The 21,122-nt window shown below is 33.8% G+C and overlaps 2 protein-coding genes across 3 annotated transcripts; one reads left to right on the top strand and one right to left on the bottom strand.

The window, feature by feature from the left end:
• Positions 1-2,022: 2,022 nt before the first annotated feature.
• On the bottom strand, positions 2,023-3,592 carry LOC110604807 (trans-resveratrol di-O-methyltransferase). Its single transcript, XM_021743114.2, has 2 exons — positions 2,548-3,592; positions 2,023-2,460 (listed from the first exon to the last, which is right to left on the bottom strand). Exons 1-2 carry the CDS (start codon positions 3,322-3,324, stop codon positions 2,158-2,160), a joined length of 1,080 nt encoding a protein of 359 aa, XP_021598806.1. The 5' UTR covers positions 3,325-3,592; the 3' UTR covers positions 2,023-2,157.
• A 2,225-nt stretch (positions 3,593-5,817) lies between these two features.
• Positions 5,818-14,169, top strand: LOC110604505 (OPA3-like protein). Of its 2 annotated transcripts, XM_021742692.2 has the most exons (4): positions 5,819-6,207; positions 6,326-6,460; positions 13,141-13,227; positions 13,800-14,169. In XM_021742692.2, the coding sequence occupies exons 1-4, from the start codon at positions 6,079-6,081 to the stop codon at positions 13,956-13,958; spliced, it is 510 nt and encodes a 169-aa protein (XP_021598384.1). In that variant the 5' UTR covers positions 5,819-6,078; the 3' UTR covers positions 13,959-14,169. The 2 variants fall into 2 exon arrangements, with proteins under 2 accessions (XP_021598385.1, XP_021598384.1); XM_021742693.2 differs by lacking the exon at positions 13,141-13,227 and having other exon boundaries at positions 5,818-6,207.
• The last annotated feature ends 6,953 nt before the right edge of the window (positions 14,170-21,122 follow it).

A 21,122-nucleotide genomic window follows, 5' to 3' on the forward strand; every position in this document is an offset into this window, starting at 1 on the left:
CAAGTTGGTTTCTTGTGAAAAATAATTCCCAAAATTCTAGGGCAACCATAATTAAATAATAAAAAAAAAATTCTTAGTACCCTCTTTTCCAGGGCTGTAAATGAGCCAATCGTGAGCTACTCGAAACTCGACTCGATAAAAGTTCGACCGAGTTCGGCTCGCTTTTTAAACGAGTCAAGCTCAAGTTCAATTTTGAGGCTCGTCACTTAAACGAGCTGAGCTTGAGCTCAATAGTATTCGGCTCGTTAAGGCTCGCGAGCTGGCTCGTTTTTAGGATCGCGAGTTGGCTCGTTGAGAAGGCTCGTGAGCTGGCTCGTTGAGAAAACTCACGAGCAGACTCGTTACATAGGCTCGTGAGTAATATTGTTTAAATAAATTGATGAACTAATTCATTAAATAAATTTATGAACAAGTTCATATATTATTAAAAAAATAAAAATAACTATAAAGTTATAAAATTTAAACTATTATAAATACTTGAAAATTATAGTATTGAAAATTACAAATAATTAAGATTAATTATTATAATTAGTATTCTTTAAAATTAAATTATAAAAATCTTTTGTATATAATTATTATAATAAGATTCAATAAAATAATGTATAATCATAAATAATTAATATTAATTATTATAATAAATATTTTTTAAAATTATAGTACTACATGATAAATTAAGTTGTAAAAATTATATACATTTTAAAATTAAAGTATAATTATAAATTTTTTTTGTATATAATTAAGCATACAATATAAAAGATGATAATAATAATCAAAATATATTAATAATAATTAATTAAGTAAACAATATATATTAATCAAGTATTTTTTAGTTAAAATTTTTAACTAAGCATTATTGATTAAAGTATCAAAGTATTATTGGTTAAAAATAATAATTATCGACAATAATTTTCGATTTCTCACATTTTGTTTTCAAATTTCATCTTAACCAAGTATTATTGTTTAAAAGTTTTAACTTAAAAAAATATAATCAGTCCTATATCAATACTATAAATAATTAAAAATTATATTTTTAGAAATTCCAAATAATAATAAGTACTTTTTAATATTATTATTCAAGTAGTATTACCTGATAAATTAAATTGTAAAACTAGATACGTTTTAAAATTAAAGTATAATTATAAAAATCTTTTTAAACTAGATGCTACTATAAATATTTAATTAATCATTATTAATATATTTATATAATTATTATTAAAAATTTATAATTATTAATATTATTCGAGCTTTTTTAACGAGTTTCTTAATCGAGTTTTTCGAGTTCAAACTCGAGTTTTATTAACGAGCTTCTTAATCGAGCTTTTCGAGTTCGAGCTCGAATTAGGCTTGTTATTAAACTGAACGAGCCTTTCACGAGTCGAACTCGAATCGAGTTCGATTATAATATTTAATTTTCGAGCCGAACTCGAATCAAATATTAGAACGCGAGCTTCCAAACTTTTTTAATAAACGAGCTTGAGTTTTATAAAGCTCGGCTCGGCTCGGTTCGATTACACCCCTACTCTTTTCTGACAGATCTGAGTACCATTTTTTTAAAACCATGCATACTCCATCTGTCAAGGGCATCTGAGTATCATTGTTATGCAGAGTTATCATTGTTATACAGAGAGTTATCATTGTTATGCAGAGAGTTTTTATTAACTTTGTGAGGAACTTTCAGAAATGATAGGGCAGAGAGGGGAGCAAATGATCCATTAGTCACAAAAAGGGCAACCTCCCGTTGAGCTAAAACTTCTTTCAAAAGACGATCTACAAAGAATGCATGGTTCAACTAGACAATTCCCCTACGATTTAACCAGCCATGCATGTAATCATTATTAAGAATAAGCTGAAATTTTTTCATTTTTCTTTGCTCTGCAGCTACAACTTAACCGGCAACTCTGTTTCATTACAGAGCAAAATCTTATTTTTAATGTTTAATTTGGTACGCGTCAAATAATTACACATATCATTGATATTTGTTAGAATAGTCTACAGCACATTGAAGAATACACACAAGTAAACTTCAAAGTAAATTGATATTTTATTCTTGATTACTCGGAGAAAGAAAATTTCAAGAACAATACAAGCTTTGCCTCAACAAGGGGATAAAATTTATTCAACAATCTGATCAGATTGTGATACATAATTTCTTCACTTTCAAGGATAAACCTCAATTAGAGACCTTAAACCAAGTACAGGTGTTATCTTGTAACGACCGAAACCGGCCTTCAAGAATAGATCTTCCCATTCTTTCTCTGTTCTTTCTTTTCCTCTACTCACGTACATCATCAGCATGTCAAACAGTAGCTTTGTTTCTGTTAATTCATGTTCATCTTTCTTCTCATTTATCACCAAGTCTATGATGATCACCTTTCCTCCTTCCCCTTTTCTTGAAATGGCTTCTTTGCATTTCTTCAGTATTTTCAGGCATTCCTCATCGCTCCAACCGTGCAAAATTAACTGCCAAAACATCATTAACAGACATATAAAATACAGGAACAAATTTGAAGATGTGAAATTTAATCACTCAATAAACAGAGAAGATACCTTAAGAATGATGGCATCTGCAGAAGGAATGTGCTGAAACATATCACCTCCAACATAATTCAAGTTCTTGGTGTCTTCTAAATTGGCAATGACCTGAGGAATTTCAAGAACAGTGCATTTCATATGAGGGAATGCCTCTGATATTATCCTGGCAAGTGATCCATTACCACCTCCGACATCTACTAATGAATTCACCCCTTCAAAAATTGACTTGCAGTCTCTAATGACCAAGTTCATCATCTGAGAATCACTGGCCATTGCTTCATTAAAAAGCTTGTTAAATTCAGGGTTTCTATCATTGTATTCCCAAAATGCCATTCCATGTGCTTTCTCAAATATTGTAACCTCGTTGCCTCGAAACCAATCTCCCAAGAAATACCCAGGAGTCAAAAAATCTGGCTTAAGCAATGAATCAACAAAGGGTGTCAAGCAATAAGGGTGATCTTTGACAAGTAGCTTTGAATATGGTGTTAAATCATAAGCTTCTTGTTCTTCTTCTTGAGGATTACGAACTTTGGTGGTGGAAAAGAAGCCAGAGAACACCAGCATGCGCATGAACCGGTGGACCAAACTGATTTTGGTTGGGTGGATGTGAAGTGATGAGACGAGCTCAGAAAGGGTGATTGGTTTGCCATGGCTGTGAATTATGTCTGGTATGCGTAGCTGAACTGCACACTTGAGTGACATAGAATTTATGTATTTAAATATGTGATGATACAAATGAACTTGAGCTTGCAACAGTTCATTTGCGCTGCTCTGGCTGTGCATGGAATCCATGGCTAGGAAATTCTCCAAAGTCCTGGCAGATGGGAGGATGGGAGTACCCTTTTTAACGGAGAAAGATTGCTGATAAATGGAGAATTGATAGGAGACTTGTTCGTAAAGCAGGTCAGAAATAACAAATGAAGGGCTTGCAATTGGGTAGAAGGTTGTTGAGTCTTGACTTGTTGAAAATCTTTGTTCATCGTAATTATGATCTTTCAATCATTCGTCAATTTTATTGAAATTGCTTGAATGCAGTCGTATGGACTCGGGCTGAGTCTGGAGTAAAACAGATTGAACCGATATTTATAAAAATTCACTTTATTTGAGTCTAAATTTCTAATCTTTTGAATTTCAATTTCGAAAATTTGGTCATATATATAATGTGAAGGCCAAGAAAATGAGAGGTAACAGAAGTCATGATCTGGCTAAATTAATAATTTCTTTGTAGAAGTTTAGTTAATGACTATCTCCCTGCATCAAAATTCCTGTTTCCTCATGGGTTTTGCCTAATTTGACTGCTGCTTTTTGTTTGACTTGCAGTCCGCAATCCTATGGTAATACTAAATTTATAAAAATAAATTTGCAGATTACCAATTTACTAGTTCAACAAAGGCAGCCAATCAGATCGGGTAGTTTAAATTTAATGGACAAGGGAATCAGATCAAATTCAGCCATTAATTTTTCTAAGAAAAAACGAGTCTCACAAATTTAGGCTTCTATGAAAACAGTTTCCAGAAAATATTTTGTATATTTTTTGATATTTAAAAAATTTAAAAATTTTATTCAATAAAAAATATTTTTTAATTAAAAAAAATAACTTTTTCCTCTCAAACTCATTTTAAATATCTTATTAGATTTTTATATACAAATTTATTAATATATTTTATTTTTAAATTAAAATTAAATAATAAAAACAAATTATTATATAATATTTTTTACATAAAATATTTTTCAAATATAAATTATTTTCTGCAAATAAATAAAAGCTTAAATTGACTTATTTTTTAAATGAAATAATAAAATATTTTTAATCAAAAATTTGTATATTGTCTTTATTAATATACACTTCACTCATTTTAAATTATTAATAAATTATTTTTGAAATTAATAAATTTTAATTTTTTACTACATATTAAACAATAATATATTAGAAAATTAACATATAAATTATCACACATAATTTTAAAAAAAAATCATAAGTTTACATTTATTGGATAAAAAAATAACTCGAATTCAAATTGATTTTGGCTTATATCGATCCATACAAGCATAATACTAATTCAACATAAATTGTATATAAATATTGTTCTCAAACTCTTCCATTTTTTTAATTTTTTCTTACACGAAAGTTTTTATTTTATAAAAATTTTCAAACTACCAAGTTTTTAAAATATTTGAAATAAATTAGAATAGAATAGACAAAATAAATAAAGAAAATATTTCATTGTGTGAATGAACCCATCAAACACGCCATGTATGATTCAAACCTAACCATAAAATTAAAAATCATCTCCCACCTAACCCATTTAAGGTTTCATATACCGTGTTATAAAGGTTGAATCATGCTTCTACCGACTTTCATTCTAGGTTATGATTTGAAATTCAAAAAAAAATCGAGTTCAGGTATATACGAATAAGATTAGTTTGAATGGGTCATGTCTCTCTCTTTTATTCATTTTTTTCTTATCTTTTAATGACGCATAACTACCATCTTATTATAGTGTCACTTGTCGCTATCACACAGAACTGTACGTATGGGCGTACCTGCCTACCCACCATTTTCAGACGGCCATTTAATTTCATTTCGACGCTCGTACGGATAGGATCGTGGCATAATTGTGTTTACTCTCCTACTCTCTATCATGTCGGATGAGCTGGATTTCTTTCTGATGAGTCCGGATTTCGGTTAGTCCGATCTACTTCAACCGCAGGTTGGGTTGTATACTAATGGATCAGTCTGCGTAATAGACTCTAATTAGCTTTAGGTCTGACTAATAGACTCGATCTTAGTCTGGTTGCCAGTGACCTAGTAGTCTAGTATGAATATAAAATAATAAATTTAAGGGGCAACTAATCCAAGAAAATGACGTTTTAACGTATAAATTTAAGATTGAAAATTATATAATAAGGTTTAAAATTGAGATGCGATGGATTTTTTTTTTTCCAAAGATGGAGATAAAATTCATTATTCTCGGGAGAAATTACAATAAGGCTTTTAATAAGCAGACATTAAAACAAGGCCTATAATAAATCCATGGCCCAATCCAACTAAACTCCAACCATCCTAAGCTCCAATGGAAAAGCTAGGCCCATAATGGAAGGAAAGAGGAGCACTGGACCTCCACACATTCCTCCGTAGAAGTACTGGACCGTTAATGGCGAGCTAAGGAGGGAAACGCACTCCATGGGGCAAAGGACTGAGCCAGGGTCAAGGGACAGCAGCTGCTCTGCTCGGACTTTAAAAAAATAATAATAATAAAGAAAAACATTTGATAAATATGGAATTTGAATTATGAGTGTGTACTGTAAACGCAATAAACTAGCGTTCACAGGTCAAAATTGAATCTTCCAACCTCAGACCTTTTCGCAAATGCAGCAGCAGCAGCAGCCAATCTTTCTTCCTCATCAAGGGAAATATTATTGATATAAAATCGGATTCACGCATTTCGTCTTCCGATTCGATCCACTACAAAAGCCCAATTGGTTAATCGTTTCAGTTAATCGCAGCATCAGATCTCAATAACTTGAAGAAAAAGAAAGGCGACGATGGTTCTGCCTCTATTGAAGCTCGGGACGTTAGCCGTTAAAACGCTAAGCAAGCCACTCGCTAGTAAGCTCAAGCAACAGGCTGCTTTTCACCCCAAATTCCGCCAGTTAATCATCAACTTCGCCCAGGTACTAATATTTTATATCTGCATTTGATCACATTTAATTAGTAGTAATTTTTTCAATTTATATATGATTTTGATCACATTTTCTGTTCAATTGGTGGATTAATTTTGAAATTCTTAAGGCAAACCACAGATTGACGACGAGAATGCAAAGGAGAATCTATAGTCATTCAACTGATGTTGAGATACGCCCTTTGAATGAGGAGAAAGCTGTCCAGGCTGCCGTTGATCTCATAGGGGAACTTTTTGTTTTCACTGTACTCTTCTGAATTCTAGTTCTTCCCTTTGCCTTTTTCCCTTTCCATGCAATAGACTTGTTTGTTGATTACCGAGGCGCAACTATTTCTGCTTCATTTTTGTCTTTTTTCTCCATGTATAATTTGTGTTTTCTTCGTGCATAAATAGTTCTGAACTGTTCACTGGTCTAATTGAACTAGGAAACAGAAGTAGGTTTATTTATGAGTATAGTTAGAACATCGTTTAGTAATAATATGGCTCATTTAAGATATAGTAAGATGTTATTTGAAGAGCAAAAATAATACAATATCACTAATTTTAGGATGTGCCATCTAATTAGTCTTCAAAGCTAGAATTTGCATCAGTTTACCATTGAGGGTTTCCTTTTGTGTTAGATCAGATCAGATAGGTATTTTTTGATTGTGGGAAGGGGTCAAAGGAAAAACTATATAAAATCTAATCTAAAGTTATTTATGTTGAAAGACAATTTTTGGCTCAATCCTGAAATCTGGGAAGGTAGTGATGACCGCCGGGTTTCTTCGCCCTGGTCTAAGGCCAGGCCCATTAGGACAGCCCATAATCTGAAGGCTTCTAAGCCTCCTCCAATAGCCAGGTCCAGCCCACTCTGCTCAAAGACCGGGCTCCGGTCAGATTCTTCAATTAGGCTGGCCCAGCTCTTCCGGCCCAATGAACAGATCCCCTCTGGGCCTAGTCTCAACCTTATCTTCTGGTCCAGCTCGGAACCAGGAAGAAGACCAACCCGCCTGTCTTGCAGGTCCATCCGCATACGTGTCCAGGGAGAATCAGAGGCCGTTACGCACAGGGCAGGGATCTGATTTCCTCGTACGTCCGTATCAATGTGGCAGGGACAGGTGGCCCAATGCTAGCCAGTCTGTTATACGTCATTAGCAGACGGATGAAACAGATAACAAGAGGAGATACTCCCCTCTAGGCCTAAGTTTTTTCCAGTTTTACAGAACCCTTGTAAAACCCTATTTTCTGGATCTCAGATCATCAATTGGCGCCGTCTGTGGGAACGAAGGAGATCTTTTCATCATCAGAGTTCCACTCTTACAATACCCACTGAGATCCACAATGGCTAACCACAACGAAAACAACGTCATTCCAAATGACCTGAGCTCTGCCCCAAGAGGGGCAGCAGTTCTCCTTTTCCAGCCCCACAACACCAAACAACCAAACACCAATCCTTTCAACCCCTCGCCAAGCTTGGCAGGGAATGATTCCGCCGCTACTTTGTCCAACCAGGACCTCCAAACCATGGCCCTCCAATTACAAAATACCGCTCACTGATTGGGACAAATGATGCAACAAAGGGGCCTCAACACCCCAGTGAATGTGTTGCCAGTGATAGAAGAACCTAGAACCAATGAACCTCAACCTACCCACAACCATCCCCAAACAGTTAGCCGTGAAACTGGAGAAAGGGAGAGAAGAGCTGGGGAAGAGGAAGAACCGGAGGCCAGGGTTCATGGAAGAAGGATGAGAGAGATGATTGAAAACGATGGGGCCGACAGTTATTCTGCCGAAACAACCAAGTGGACGAGAAGCGAAGCGGAAGAGGAGGAATACCGTCTGGAGAAGAAACCAGGCAGGAAGCGGAGAGTGTAGACCAAAAGTTGCAAAAGATGAGAGAGCAGCTTTTGACTGAGTTAGGGGTGAAGGACCCCAGCCAAACTCTTCTACCTACCTCTTCACCCTTCTCAAAGTGGGTGCAGCAGGAGACCGTCCCAAAGAAATTTATGATGCCGCCTATGGCCGCATATGATGGAGCTGGGAACCCCTGGGAGCATGTCTTGAACTACAAAACTTTCATGGAGCTGCAGACCTTGTCAGATGCCTTGATGTGCAAGGTATTCCCAACGACACTCTCGGGGCCAGCACGGGCGTGGTTTAATAACCTTGAGGCCGGAAGTATCAGCAGCTTTGGAGATCTGGCCACTCGCTTCATCAGTCGGTTTATCGCAAGGGTGCCTGCAGATAGAAAGACGAGCTACCTGGAGACGATCAGGCAGAGGAGAGACGAATCGCTCAGGGAGTACGTCGCCTGTTTCAATACGGAGGCCCTGCAGATTCCCGAGCTCGATGAGGGAAGGGCGGTGGAAGCCATGCAGAAGGGGACGACCTCTGCCGAGTTCTTTGGCTCATTGAGCAGGAAGCCTCCGACCTCACTGGCCGAGCTGATGAAGCGGGCTGAAAAATATATAAGGCAGGATGATGCCTTGGTGACAAGTAGGTTCGTCAGGGGAGCAACAAATAAGGGGAAAGCACCGGAGGAAGGGAGGCCGGAGAGGCACGAGAAAAAGCATGGCAAGAGGCCTGAGCCTTACAGACAACCCTGGGAGCGAAGGGACCAAAGACCTCTCCCTCCTCGGGTCTTAGAACAAAGGCCACTCCCTCCGTGGGTTCCAGAGACGCCGACCCCACTCAACACCTCTAGAGCCGAAGTGCTCATGGCCGTCCAAGACAAGGAGTTCCTCTAATGGCCCAGGCCTATGAAAACGGAAGTAAACCAGCGAGATCCGGACAAATATTGTCAGTACCATCGCACGCACGGCCACGACACCAATAACTGCTTCCAGTTGATCACAGAGATCGAGAGGCTGATAAAAAGAGGGCACCTTAAGAACTTCGTGAGGTAACCGGAGGGACAGAGGCCTCAGCCCAATCCGGCAGCCCAAGTACCAAGGAGAGCGGGAGCTGGACCAGTGAATGATGGGTCCAGTGGGACCATCAACATGATTGTTGGGGGAACAGGAGGTCGGATGAGCCGTAGGGAAAAGAAGAGGAGTCGAGAGGGGGAAAGCAGTAGCGTCGAGGTCATGCAGGTCGTTGAGCACTCTCCAGTGGCCATCACCTTCTCTCCGGAGGATGCTCAGTGTGTTCAGATGCCCCATGATGACGCCCTTGTCATTGAAGCCGTCATTCACAACTACCGAGTCAAGAAGATTTTAGTGGATGATGGGAGCAAGGTGAACCTATTACCCTACAAGTTTTTCCAGCAGATGGGAATCCCCGAGGAACAGCTAGTTCGGGATCAGGCACTGGTCAAGGGGATTGGAGGAGTACCAGTGCCCGTAGAGGGGAAAGTGAAGCTGGCTCTCACCTTAGGCGAAGCGCCAAGAACTCGCACCCATTATGCGGTGTTCTTAGTGGTCAAACTCCCGTTGAGCTACAACGCAATCCTGGGGAGACCTGCACTGTTTGACTTCGAGGCCGTCACCAGTATCAGATATCTAGCGTTGAAGTTCCCAACAGAGGCAAGAGTGGGAGTAGTCCGGGGCAGCTAAGAAGAGGCAAGAGCAGTGTACTTAGCCACAGTGGCAGAGCCGAGCTCGGTAGCAGAGAGGCTCGACTCAGAGGTGCTAGAGGTCAGGGATGAGAAGAAAGAGGCCAGAATAAAGCCGGTCGGAGAGTTGAAGACTTTTCCTTTATCAGAGGCAAAAACAGATAAGGTCTTCAGTCTCAATGCCGGCCTTACTGAAGAACAAAAAACTGAAGTCATGGCCCTGATCCGAGGTCACGCGTCGAGCTTCGCCTGGAAGCCCTCTGACATGCCCGAGATTGACCCTGAGGTGATGACCCATAAGCTAAACGTCCTCCCCGACGCCAGACCGGTACAGCAGAAGAAGAGGGTGGTAGGAAAGGAGAAGCAACAGGCCACCAGGGAGGAAGTGCGAAAGTTAGAAGAGGCAGGCTTTATTAGGGAAGTCATGTACCCGCAGTGGTTAGCAAATCCTGTATTAGTCAAAAAAGCCAATGGCAAATATAGGATGTGCATAGATTTTACTGACCTAAATCAGGCCTGTCCTAAAGATTGTTATCCCCTCCCTGATATTAATAAAATGGTCGACTCTACGGCCGGTTTCGATTACATGTCTTCTCTGGATGTTATGTGTGGCTATCATCAAATCCCAATGGACAGGTCGGATGAAGAAAAGACCTCGTTCATAACGGAATATGGGACCTACTGCTATAAAGCCATGCCCTTCGGGCTAAAAAACGCCGGGGCAACATACCAAAGACTGATGAACAAAATCTTCAAAAATCAGATCGGCAGAAACGTAGAAGTTTATGTAGATGATATGGTAGTCAAAAGCCTAACTTTCCAGCAGCACATGATAGATCTGAGGGAGGTATTTGAGGTGTTAGAACAATATAGAATGAGGCTGAACCCAACGAAGTGTGCCTTCTTCATCAGAGGAGGAAAGTTCCTGGGATACATGGTGAGTGGGAAAGGCATCGAGCTCAACCCAGAGAAAGTGGAAGCTATACTGAATATGCCAGAGCCGACCTGTGTAAGGGATGTCCAGAGACTGACTGGGAGAGTAGTGGCGTTAAATCGCTTTATGTCCAGGTCGGCAGAGAAATGCTTGCCATTCTTCAAGAAGTTGAGGAAAGTCGGTGCCGGGAACCTACTCCTTCTTCCCGAGAGGAAGAAAAGCAGGAGTCGGTCTTCTAGAAGCCCAAGACTTCTTTGGAACGCGAACCAGGACAAGCACTTCGGTGGGGATGGGACGCTTGTCCCCGACCTTTTCCGCTACACCTCCATCATCTACAAAACTGAGTTCCCTATCCTCGGCAGCTGGGCTGACCTCGGAAAGGACCCCATGGACATTCCCCACAGAGGCGATCTCAGTCCTGCTTGCAAGGACCCCCATCTTAGCTATGGAGGCCTCGAGCCTCTCTCCAGAAGCATCGCCAGAAGGCGGGGCAGGCTTCGCCCCCGTCAATCCGGAGTCCTCGCTCGGCCTTGAAGTCCGTGAGGACCTGAGAGCTTGAACAGCTAGAGCGGCTGAGACCGACCCGTCGATACTTGGCGGCCTTGAAGATTCAGCACCTTGAAAGCTCGGCTCCGGAGCTCGGGCAGGAGCAGGAGGAGGAGGCCGGCCGGACGACCTGGACGATATGACTTCGGCCACTTGTTGGGTAACCCCCCCGTCGATCGCTCTACTAGGAGGGCGTTCGAGGCAATGTTCAGGCTCCCCCTGGGCGGCGTAAGAATTTTAGGGGGCTTAATCTGATCCATCTTCATCTTAGAAGCTGCAAAAAATCCAAAACCGGGGCAAGTCAGAACGACTCTTAGTAAAAATCACAAAAGCAAGATTAAAACAGACCTCCATGAGAGACAAAGTAATAAAAAAGGTATCGAACAGACGTCCTGTGGATGTAAAACCCCCGCTCAGACAGACAAATTTGAAAGAAGACATGAAGAGAATGAAATTAGGGGTCAGCATTCGAGAAGCAATCTTGAAATACTAGAAAACCCTGTGGAAGAAAGGAGATGAGGAAAAGGATAAACCATACTCTTTCTGTTTAACAGAGAAAATTAAGTCCGCGTCTTTCTGAGGGTCGATTATACCAGAGATACGTGGATTGGGAAGAAAGATCCTCTCATTCCGGTGAGGGTCCCGAAGGTGAAAAAGGGGGGGGGGGTGATCGAGATATGTCCTGAGAATGAGGTTTTTATGCTGGACGGGGTGATGCTAGACTCTAGGCTAGCGGTACCAGGATCCTTAAAAGCTATTCATGGGAAAGGAAGAAAAGCGTACCTTGAAGATAAAAGCAGGGAAGTGAAGATGGCAGTGTGCACGAAGAACAGAGGAAAGCCAGAAGTGGAAAAAGGCAGAGAGGATTCGAAAATCAATATGACAAAAAGGTGAAAGGGCGTTATGAGGGAAGCTGTACATAAACAGGTGCGGTCGTAATGATTCTTGGTATTTACCCCCTCATCAGTTGGGCAATAACTGACGAAAAGGTAAAAGGGCAATTGATGACCGCTGAGTTTCTTCGCCCCAGTCTAAGGCCAGGCCCATTAGGACAGCCCATAATCTGAAGGCTTCTAAGCCTCCTCCAAGAGCCAGGTCCAGCCCACTCTGCTCAAAGACCGGGCTTCGGTCAAATTCTTCAATCAGGCTGGCCCAGCTCTTCCGGCCCAATGAACAGATCCCCTCTGGGCCTAGTCTCAACCTTATCTTCCGGCCCAGCTCGGAACCAGGAAGAAGACCAACCCGCCTGTCTTGCAGGTCCATCCGCATGCGTGTCAAGGGAGAATCAGAGGCTGTTACGCACAAGGCAGGGATTTGATTTCCTCGTACGTCCGTATCAATGTAGCAGGGATAGGTGGCCTAATGATAGCCAGTCTGTTATACGTCATTAGCAGACGGAGGAAACAGATAAAAGGGGGAGATACTCCCCTCTAGGCCTAAGTTTTTTTCAGTTTTACAGAACCTTTGTAAGACCCTATTTTCTGGATCTCAGATCATCAGGTAGCATGTTCTGACCATCAGTTAGCTTAAAAATCGTAATACAGATCATTACATGAATTTCCGAGGCTTCAAGTCCAGAAGTAAATGGAATTCCTACCTCGGAAAGGGGGAAAAATAGATCAAGATGCTTATTTCTTGTATTCAGCTGAAATTTCTATGGTCTATCATCTCTGTGATGATAGCATTAGGTACCAGAAGCACAAATATGATGCAATAAAGTTGGTGACTGGCTCCAGCTTGCAGTTATAACTATTATGCGTTATTTGTGCCTTTGCTTGGTGACAGTGGAGTTCAATGCTTCATCTATACTTCATACATGATGAACAAGAATATGATGTGCTAGATGTGTTTATTCTATTTGATGTAGAAGCTGTTCTACAATTACTTAGATGCCCAACCTTCTACATGTATAGGTAGCAGGAGGTGTAGTGATTTTTGAGGTGCAAAGGAGTGCCAAATCAGAAGCAAGAAAGGAGGAAGTGCGCCGGCAAGAATTCGAGGTAACAAGGAAATTTTTTTCTTTTCTTTCTACTAATACTGCAGCCATTCTTAAGGCAAAATTGACCTGACACTATGGTGCTGTGTTCTTTATTTAAGTGACAGTAACAACTGAAGTGTTTTTCTAGCCTGGTACATCTTTATGCAGAAGCATAATGACAAGGTTTTAAAATGTTAATTCTAGGTATTTTCATTATCATATACTTTAATAATTGCTTGAAGCATAAGGACCCCTCTTTTCTTTTTTTTTTCCAATGTGATTCAGATTTAATTGTCTTGATGAAAACAATGATTTGAAGGGGACACTCTGTCATTGCACTGTTCCTGAGTTTTAATAGTTATATCTCTTCTTAATTTATTTCCTAGTTTCATTTTTAGAAGGGGAGTTATGATGGTTTTAAATTGTTGATGAAGAAAAATGTGCTTTATGATGGTTATGTGTTTAATTGGTGAGGCTTGAATTTCACTACCAAGTAAAAAACTTGTAGTTCAATCTCTGCATATTTTTTTAGTTTTTTTTAATCATTCATTCGTTTAGTAGTCCTCCTAAATTCTGTTAATCACATGATTTTAGGCAATGAGGCAAAGAGATGAAGAATTAAGCAAGGAAGTGGAAATTCTTAAGCACAAACTTGAAGAAATTGAGCAGCTAGCCAAGGGACGAGGACTTGCTGGTATTTTCCACTTCAAACATTCTAATACAGCAGGAGAAGTGGGAAAACCAGCTTCATAAAACAGCGCAATTCTATTTCCATAACTGCTAATTCATCTGATATCTCCATCTCACCAGATGAAGCTCTCTTCTATTTCCATTCTTTTTTGCCTTGGTTCTCAGATTGAGTTCTGGCTTCTACTGCAAATATTCATAACAATGATTTTTTAAGCAAAGGCTTTCCTTGTAGGAATAAAATGAAAGAAGGAATTTATGGATGCTGATTGATTGAGGTGTGCATTCTGATTAGGAAAGAAAATGGTAAAATGCTAGTTAATTAGGGGTTATTAATTTATTATCACAAAGATGACAGACTATATATAGATATTGAGATGTGGCGCATTAAATGCATACCATGTCTCTAGGCTCTTACTGCAATACAAGTCATTTTTCTGGATGCTATCTCATTTTTTGTTGCAAATGCCAATTTCTATATTTTTCTGTGCTGCCTTCTTGATCTCCTCTCCCTCTTTGTTAGAGATATGCACACAACAGAAATCTGCTCAGCATAGTTAGGTGTCAAGTGTTCTTTTTTGACTTATCTTTTTATCGGTTTGTTTATGCTATTTCATCTTGATACTAGTTTCTTTTTTGAAATTGACGTTTTTGGAGTAGCAGTAAACTAGGAGGGCAATAAAGCTACCTGTTCTGAATATCTTGTGCCTGAATCTTGATACCTTCATTGCAGGTGGAAAAAAATAATCCTAAACTTTTTTCAGGGTTTTGGACATCCGTGTTAGGCTTTGTTTTAGGTTGACTGGTCTATTGTGAAAAAGTGTTAGGAGTATGGAACTTTATAAACAATATTGACCTGCTTCTTGATAACTTGAACTTTTGGTGAGAGTGGTGATCTATAGTTGTATTAGAACCAGTTCTTTCAAGAGGTTTTGGATTTGAAGCTTAAAATTCTCACTCTTGGTGCAGCATGGTTAGAACTTGTGTTTTTGTTTCAGACCTTTTTTATTAGCTTCTGCTTCTGCTTTGATTTTCATTCTGGGCTTGTGTTTTAAATTGCATCTTCTTGTAGGCTTAGAGCATGTATAAGGCTGCTAAAAATATAGATACTTAAAATTCATGTTTTCTTTCCTATCAGCTTCAATATATATATATATATATATATATATATATATATGTTTATATATATTTATGCACTCGTATGCATGTATATGCACACATGAACTTCTATCAGGGATGGCGGACTGTTAGTGTTCATATAGATTATTATTTTCAGCTACTCCTATGGATTCACAAATAATAATATTAACAAAAGCTTAATGCCTGTGATCTAAGGAGCAACGTAGATAACTTTTCTGCAGAAAGTGGTCGTATTCTAATCATGCTTTTGTTCCTTAGATGAACAGAAAACGCCTTCTGATGGACATGCCATTGTGAAGGGACAAAGGGTTTGGCTGTCCAATCAAACAAATGTATGCATTTTTAATTTATTGGGGTAGGTTAGAACTTGAGATTTTAGTGTCTTGAAGATAATTACTATATCAGCTCTCATCACATGGTGTAAATCTATCAATTTTAAGTTTACTTGGAGACTCTGTTCCTTATTAATCGGTTAATTAAATAAAGCTTGAACGGAATTTTCAACAATTTACCTTCGAAGAAAATCTGTTATTTTTATCACTATATATCTATCCTTTTGGATTTCTATCTTGTATCAAATGTAATTAACTTTTGAAGGGGAGAGTAATGGAGATTGAACTGTGATATGCTAAACTAACTTTTTTTTTTGTCAAACTAACTTGGTTCCGAAGAAATTGAAACGATACATAAAAGGCAGGAGGAGGAAAGACGGTGGGACAAAAAATTATTAAATATTTCCTTTATTGGATGGATGGAAACCAAACGACGGATTTGATGGAAATAAAAAAGAAAAGAAAAGACCAATAAAATTTAACTAGTAAAAAGATTTTATTTTTATGTTTTATTAAATAAAATTTTGATTTTGCATAATACTTTATACAAAATTTTAAAAAAGTTCTGAACACGTAAATTCATCCCAAATATTCTTAACTGTGAATACTAAAAAAAAAATCCATTTGACCTTATTATTATTATCTATCTTCATATACAAGGAAGGAAAATTATTTGTTAGTTGCAAAACCTTCTGTTCTTACCTAAACCTTACCTTATATTCTATAGATTTCCTTTCACCAATCAAATTACCAAATATTATATAAAAAAAAATTAACAAATGTAAATGATGGAGTCGATTAAAGTTACTGAATCTAAATTCAGTTCGTTGTGAATTTAAAATTTAAATAAATAAATATCATATAATTTTATATAAAATATATCGTATCATTACCATAAATCCGAAAAAAAAAAATTTTTTTCCATAAAATAAAGATGATAATCGTTTACCACAGTTGACAAATATTGTGGCTAAGCACCTCTCTTAAAAAAAAAAAAGTGTTGTACAATGAATGGGCATCAAGATAGGAATCTCTTAGCTCATAGTGGATGTGTCCTTTATGCTTTTCTTCCCCTGCTCAACTTTATCCTCTCACAAATAAGTTTATGGGTTTTTCAATTTTCTTTTGTATCTTGCAAAAAAGGGTTGCTTTGGGTAAATCTGCCCACATCCCAATTCAAAATCAAAATTGAATTTAAATTGATGTTAAATCAAATCAAAATCATAATAGTCTGAGCTAAAAACTTAATCATAACAAACTATGTTAAAATTGACCAAAGTTGATTTTTAATTATATTAAAATTAAATTGAATTATCCCATCAATTAAAATTAGAATCAAACCTTAAACTATTGATTTATATTCATAAATCTGCCCAGACCAGATTTAGTATAAAATTGACTCGTATGGGTGTGGCTTGTCAAAGTTGAGATTTTGGTTTATTGTTGACTTATTGTGTATACCAAAAGATATTTGATGGATATCATTTTCCTCACCCAATGCTCAATCTAATCTTCGTTACGAAGTTGTTGGCAGCCTATTACTTTTTTGTCCCATAATTTTTATTTATTTTTTCAGTTATTTTAAATTTATTATTTATTGTTTTTTTTACACTATAATAATTATTATTATGACTGTTTTATTTTAAAATTTTTTAAAAAATATTTCTTAATATTTAATATCTTAATATAAATATAATTAAAAAATTAATAAAAAAATTATCCATGTATTGTAAGCTCCTTACTTTTTTTTCTTTTTATGAAATGTAAAAAGAAAATGAAGATTGGATATGATGAGTGCTTTTACAATAAATTTAATGATTTTACAACGTTGATGTAAATGAAAATTTACATGTTTTTCTTATGAAATTATTAAACCCTATTTTACACCAAATTAGTTTTAAAAAAATATGGAAAGATTTTTTAATTTTGTCTCCTTTTTATACCAATCACTTCCTTATTTTACTTTAAATATATAAAAAAATAAAAAAAAAATCTTATTAAGATGATAAAATTAGAATAACATATTGTTATTTTTCTCCTTTTCATTTTAAAGATGATAAAATTATATTAGATAGATTGTAAAAAAAAAAAAAGATATCTTTTTCCGTTACTATTCAAATTCTTTAATGCTTTAATTTTAGTTCATCATATTTAAATTTATTTTTTTAAAATTAAAAAAAATCTTATTTAAGTAACTTCCAAATTTCTTAAAAGCGTTTATTTATGTAAAAAGGTTAAAAAAGGTTTAGAATTTAATTACTATTATATTTGTCATAGTAAACTATAATTTAATTATTATTATTATATAAAATTATACTCTTTATTTCATTTACTTTTTAAATAATTATTTCTCTCCCTTTAAAATAAAATTAAAAATTTGAGATTAAGAAAAAAATAGAGTTTAGGTGTATATTAATTTGGTGGAATAGTTCACGCCTTCCTCTTTTATTCTTTTTCCCTTGTCCTTTAGTCAGACATAACTGTTGTCTGCTAGAGTGCCACGTGTTCTTATCAAACAGAGTTGTACGTATGGACATACTTATATTTTATACATCTTCAAGCGGCCATTTAATTCTCTCTGGCGCTTGTACTGATAGTGTCACGGTATAACTGGACCTATTCTCCTACTTTCCATAAAGTTACATGAGCTGGATTCCGCTCTAATGAGTCCAAATTTCAATAGATCTAACCTGCTCGATTGTGTATTAAGTTGCCGCTAATAGACTAACTTGCATAATAGGTTTTGATAAATTTAATATTTAACTCTCAACTCCACTGTAATTTCAATGCCAATAGTCTAGTGATCATTAAAACTTATGCTCTAAAATACAAAAACAATATAAAATAAAGCATTATCTGAATGTTTGAAATTCATTATCCGATATTTATTAATAAACACATTTTAAATATATTGATTAGCATTAAAAATTCATTTAACATATTTTAATTAAAAAATTTTAAATAATTTTTAAAAACATTTAAAATGTTATTTATAAACAAATTGATTTTTTTGCCTTTCTAACATTAATTATGTTTTTTTTTCTTATTATTTATGTAAAATAATATATATTTAAAAAATTATTTTTCATGAAAAATATTTTTTACTGAAATAATTTTTTATTATTTAATTTAAATTTAAAAAATAAACAAATTTATATATACTAGTATCAGTTAATGTGTCTTACACATTCTCAATACTCGTTATATATATTTGTAATTTTTTATATATTTATTTTTATATAAAATTATTTTTAAATAATTATTGATATTATAAATAATAAAAAAATATAATTCATAATATAAAATTTTAATTAATTCAAAATTTTGTGAACATTAATCTCAACAAATAAATATTTAAATATATAGACTTTAAATATAATAATTTCAATTCTTATTTTCTATAAAAAAATAGATTGTTATAAATTTATAATAATAAAATAAATATAAAATATATAAAAATATAATTTATAACAAAATATAATATTTATTTTGAAATTAATTAATATTAATTTTTTAATTAACTGAATCTATTTTTAAATTATATAACCGAACCAACAATAAAATTTAACAGTTTTATTTTTTATTAAAATTATAAATTATCAATAAAAATAATTTATGTATTGATTATTATTATTATTTTTCATATTAATAATATCATCAATAAATTAACTATAAAATATAAATAAAATGAAATCATGTTGAAAATAATTAATATTTATAAATTAAAACATTATGTTAAAAATTTTTAGAATAAAGAGATGTATAAAAAGTAATAAAATTAATAAATAAATTATTTTAATTATCTTGAAATTTAATTTAATATATTAAAAATTAAAAATAATTTATACTGATATCAACTATGACTCTTTTAAATATATAAAAAATTAATTATATGATTATTTAATTATTTTATTTTTTTAAAAAATAAAATTAATATTACCAAATTTATTATATATATATATATATATATATATATATATATATATATATTAAAATTTTATTTTATTATCTTATAATTGTTGTCTTATAAATTTAAATTTTTTATTTTATAAGTTAATATTATAACTATTATTTTTAAATAAATATAAAATTACCATTATCATTTAAATAAATTATTATCACTTTATTATCCTTTTAATAAATTTTAAAATTAAGTTAAATAATATAAAGATAAAATTGACAATCTTATTATCCCTCTCTTTCCATTTTTATATATAGTACACAAAAATTTTAATAATAATATTAAGGGTAGAAAATGACTTTCTCATCTCAAAACAGAAAGTCATTTTTCTTCAAATGATTTATTTTTTATTTTTACCATGAAAATATTTTTTATTCATTAAAATTTTAAAATAATTTAAATATTAAAAAATATAAAAAAATATTTTTTAAAATATAATTATTGTGAAATAAATGGAGCATTAATGGACAAATAAACCCTTGCTATTAGTCAATACAACCATAAATTCATGTAAAGATTTTGACTATCAAATGTCTTTTTTTTTTTTTTTTTTTTTTCTTTTAATAATCTTAAAAAGAAGAGAGAAGCTCGAAAACAAGTGAAAAATGTATAAATTTATTTGAGCTTGAGTTTAACCTTAATTTTTTGAAATTAATTTATAAATACAAAAGTATAGATTTTGTTTAAAAAAAAAAAAAGAGAATTCGTTAAGGAAAAGCTTATAAATAAGCGCCTTAAAAAATAAACTTGATCTAGTTCTAACCCTAACTGATGGAAGAGACCCATTTGAAAATCAACACTCCTCTTGATTTTGGAAACATCGTGCTAAGCATATGAGTTCTGATGATTATCGTTTGAAAACTCCTACAATGATAGCTATAAGGCCATGATTAGGGGTGAACAGTATTCGGTTGAAGACACACTATGTTTTTTTTTTATATTATCTTTTTTTAATATATTTTTTTAAAAATATAAATTAATAATTATATTTTATTCATCATATTAATAACAATGCGGTAATAGAATATTTTATTTTAATATAAATTAAATTATAAATTTTAAAATAAAAATGAGTGAAATAAATTTTATAAATTTTATAATTTTTTATTAAAAAAATTTAAATTCCACATTAATTTAAAAAAAAACTCTTCTAAAATAAAAAATATTAAATTTAGAAATGGTAATGGATTAGATATTTATATACTCGATCTGATCAAATCTATAACGAATTTATATAATTTATAATTATTTTAGAATGAGTTTGAATTTAAAAATTAATATTAAATTTAAATTTTATATGTTAGTTTTTATTATTAATTTATATAAATAATTATTTTAATATAAAATATACATTTTATAATGATATTAATTTTTAAATATATTTACATTTAATTTTTTAGAAATATTTTTTAAAATAAAAATATTAATGATAAATATATTTTTATATAAATTATTAATTAAAATATATAAAATTAAATAAATTTACATATTATTCAAATAATAATAATTAAATTTAAAATAAATTAATATATTAATAATATTAATCGAGTTTAAATTTAGTTAAAATAATTTTTTATTTAAAAATTAAAATAAAAAGTACAATAATTTTTTTATTTATATAATTTTTTCAAAATAAAAAATAAAAAAATAATATTTTTTAAAAATTATTAAAAAATGCTATTCAGCTTATCACATAAAGCAGAATGATGTAATACTGATTCAGCACTTATCATATCTATTTTTATCATCTTGATTTATTTATTTATTTTAATAATAATAATGAGAAAATAAAATTTA

The sequence above is a fragment of the Manihot esculenta genome, chromosome 17, assembly GCF_001659605.2.
Source record: "Manihot esculenta cultivar AM560-2 chromosome 17, M.esculenta_v8, whole genome shotgun sequence".
In the NCBI taxonomy this organism is placed as follows: domain Eukaryota; kingdom Viridiplantae; phylum Streptophyta; class Magnoliopsida; order Malpighiales; family Euphorbiaceae; genus Manihot; species Manihot esculenta.

Coding starts and splice junctions, on each gene's coding strand:
- LOC110604505 (XM_021742692.2), top strand. CDS start 6,079: ATGGTTCTGCCTCTATTGAAGCTCGGGACGTTAGCCGTTAAAACGCTA. Junction 6,461..13,140: donor GGGAACTTTTTGTTTTCACT/GTACTCTTCTGA, acceptor CTACATGTATAG/GTAGCAGGAGGTGTAGTGAT. Junction 13,228..13,799: donor TGCGCCGGCAAGAATTCGAG/GTAACAAGGAAA, acceptor ACATGATTTTAG/GCAATGAGGCAAAGAGATGA.
- LOC110604807 (XM_021743114.2), bottom strand. CDS start 3,324: ATGGATTCCATGCACAGCCAGAGCAGCGCAAATGAACTGTTGCAAGCT. Junction 2,461..2,547: donor CAGATGCCATCATTCTTAAG/GTATCTTCTCTG, acceptor ATGTTTTGGCAG/TTAATTTTGCACGGTTGGAG.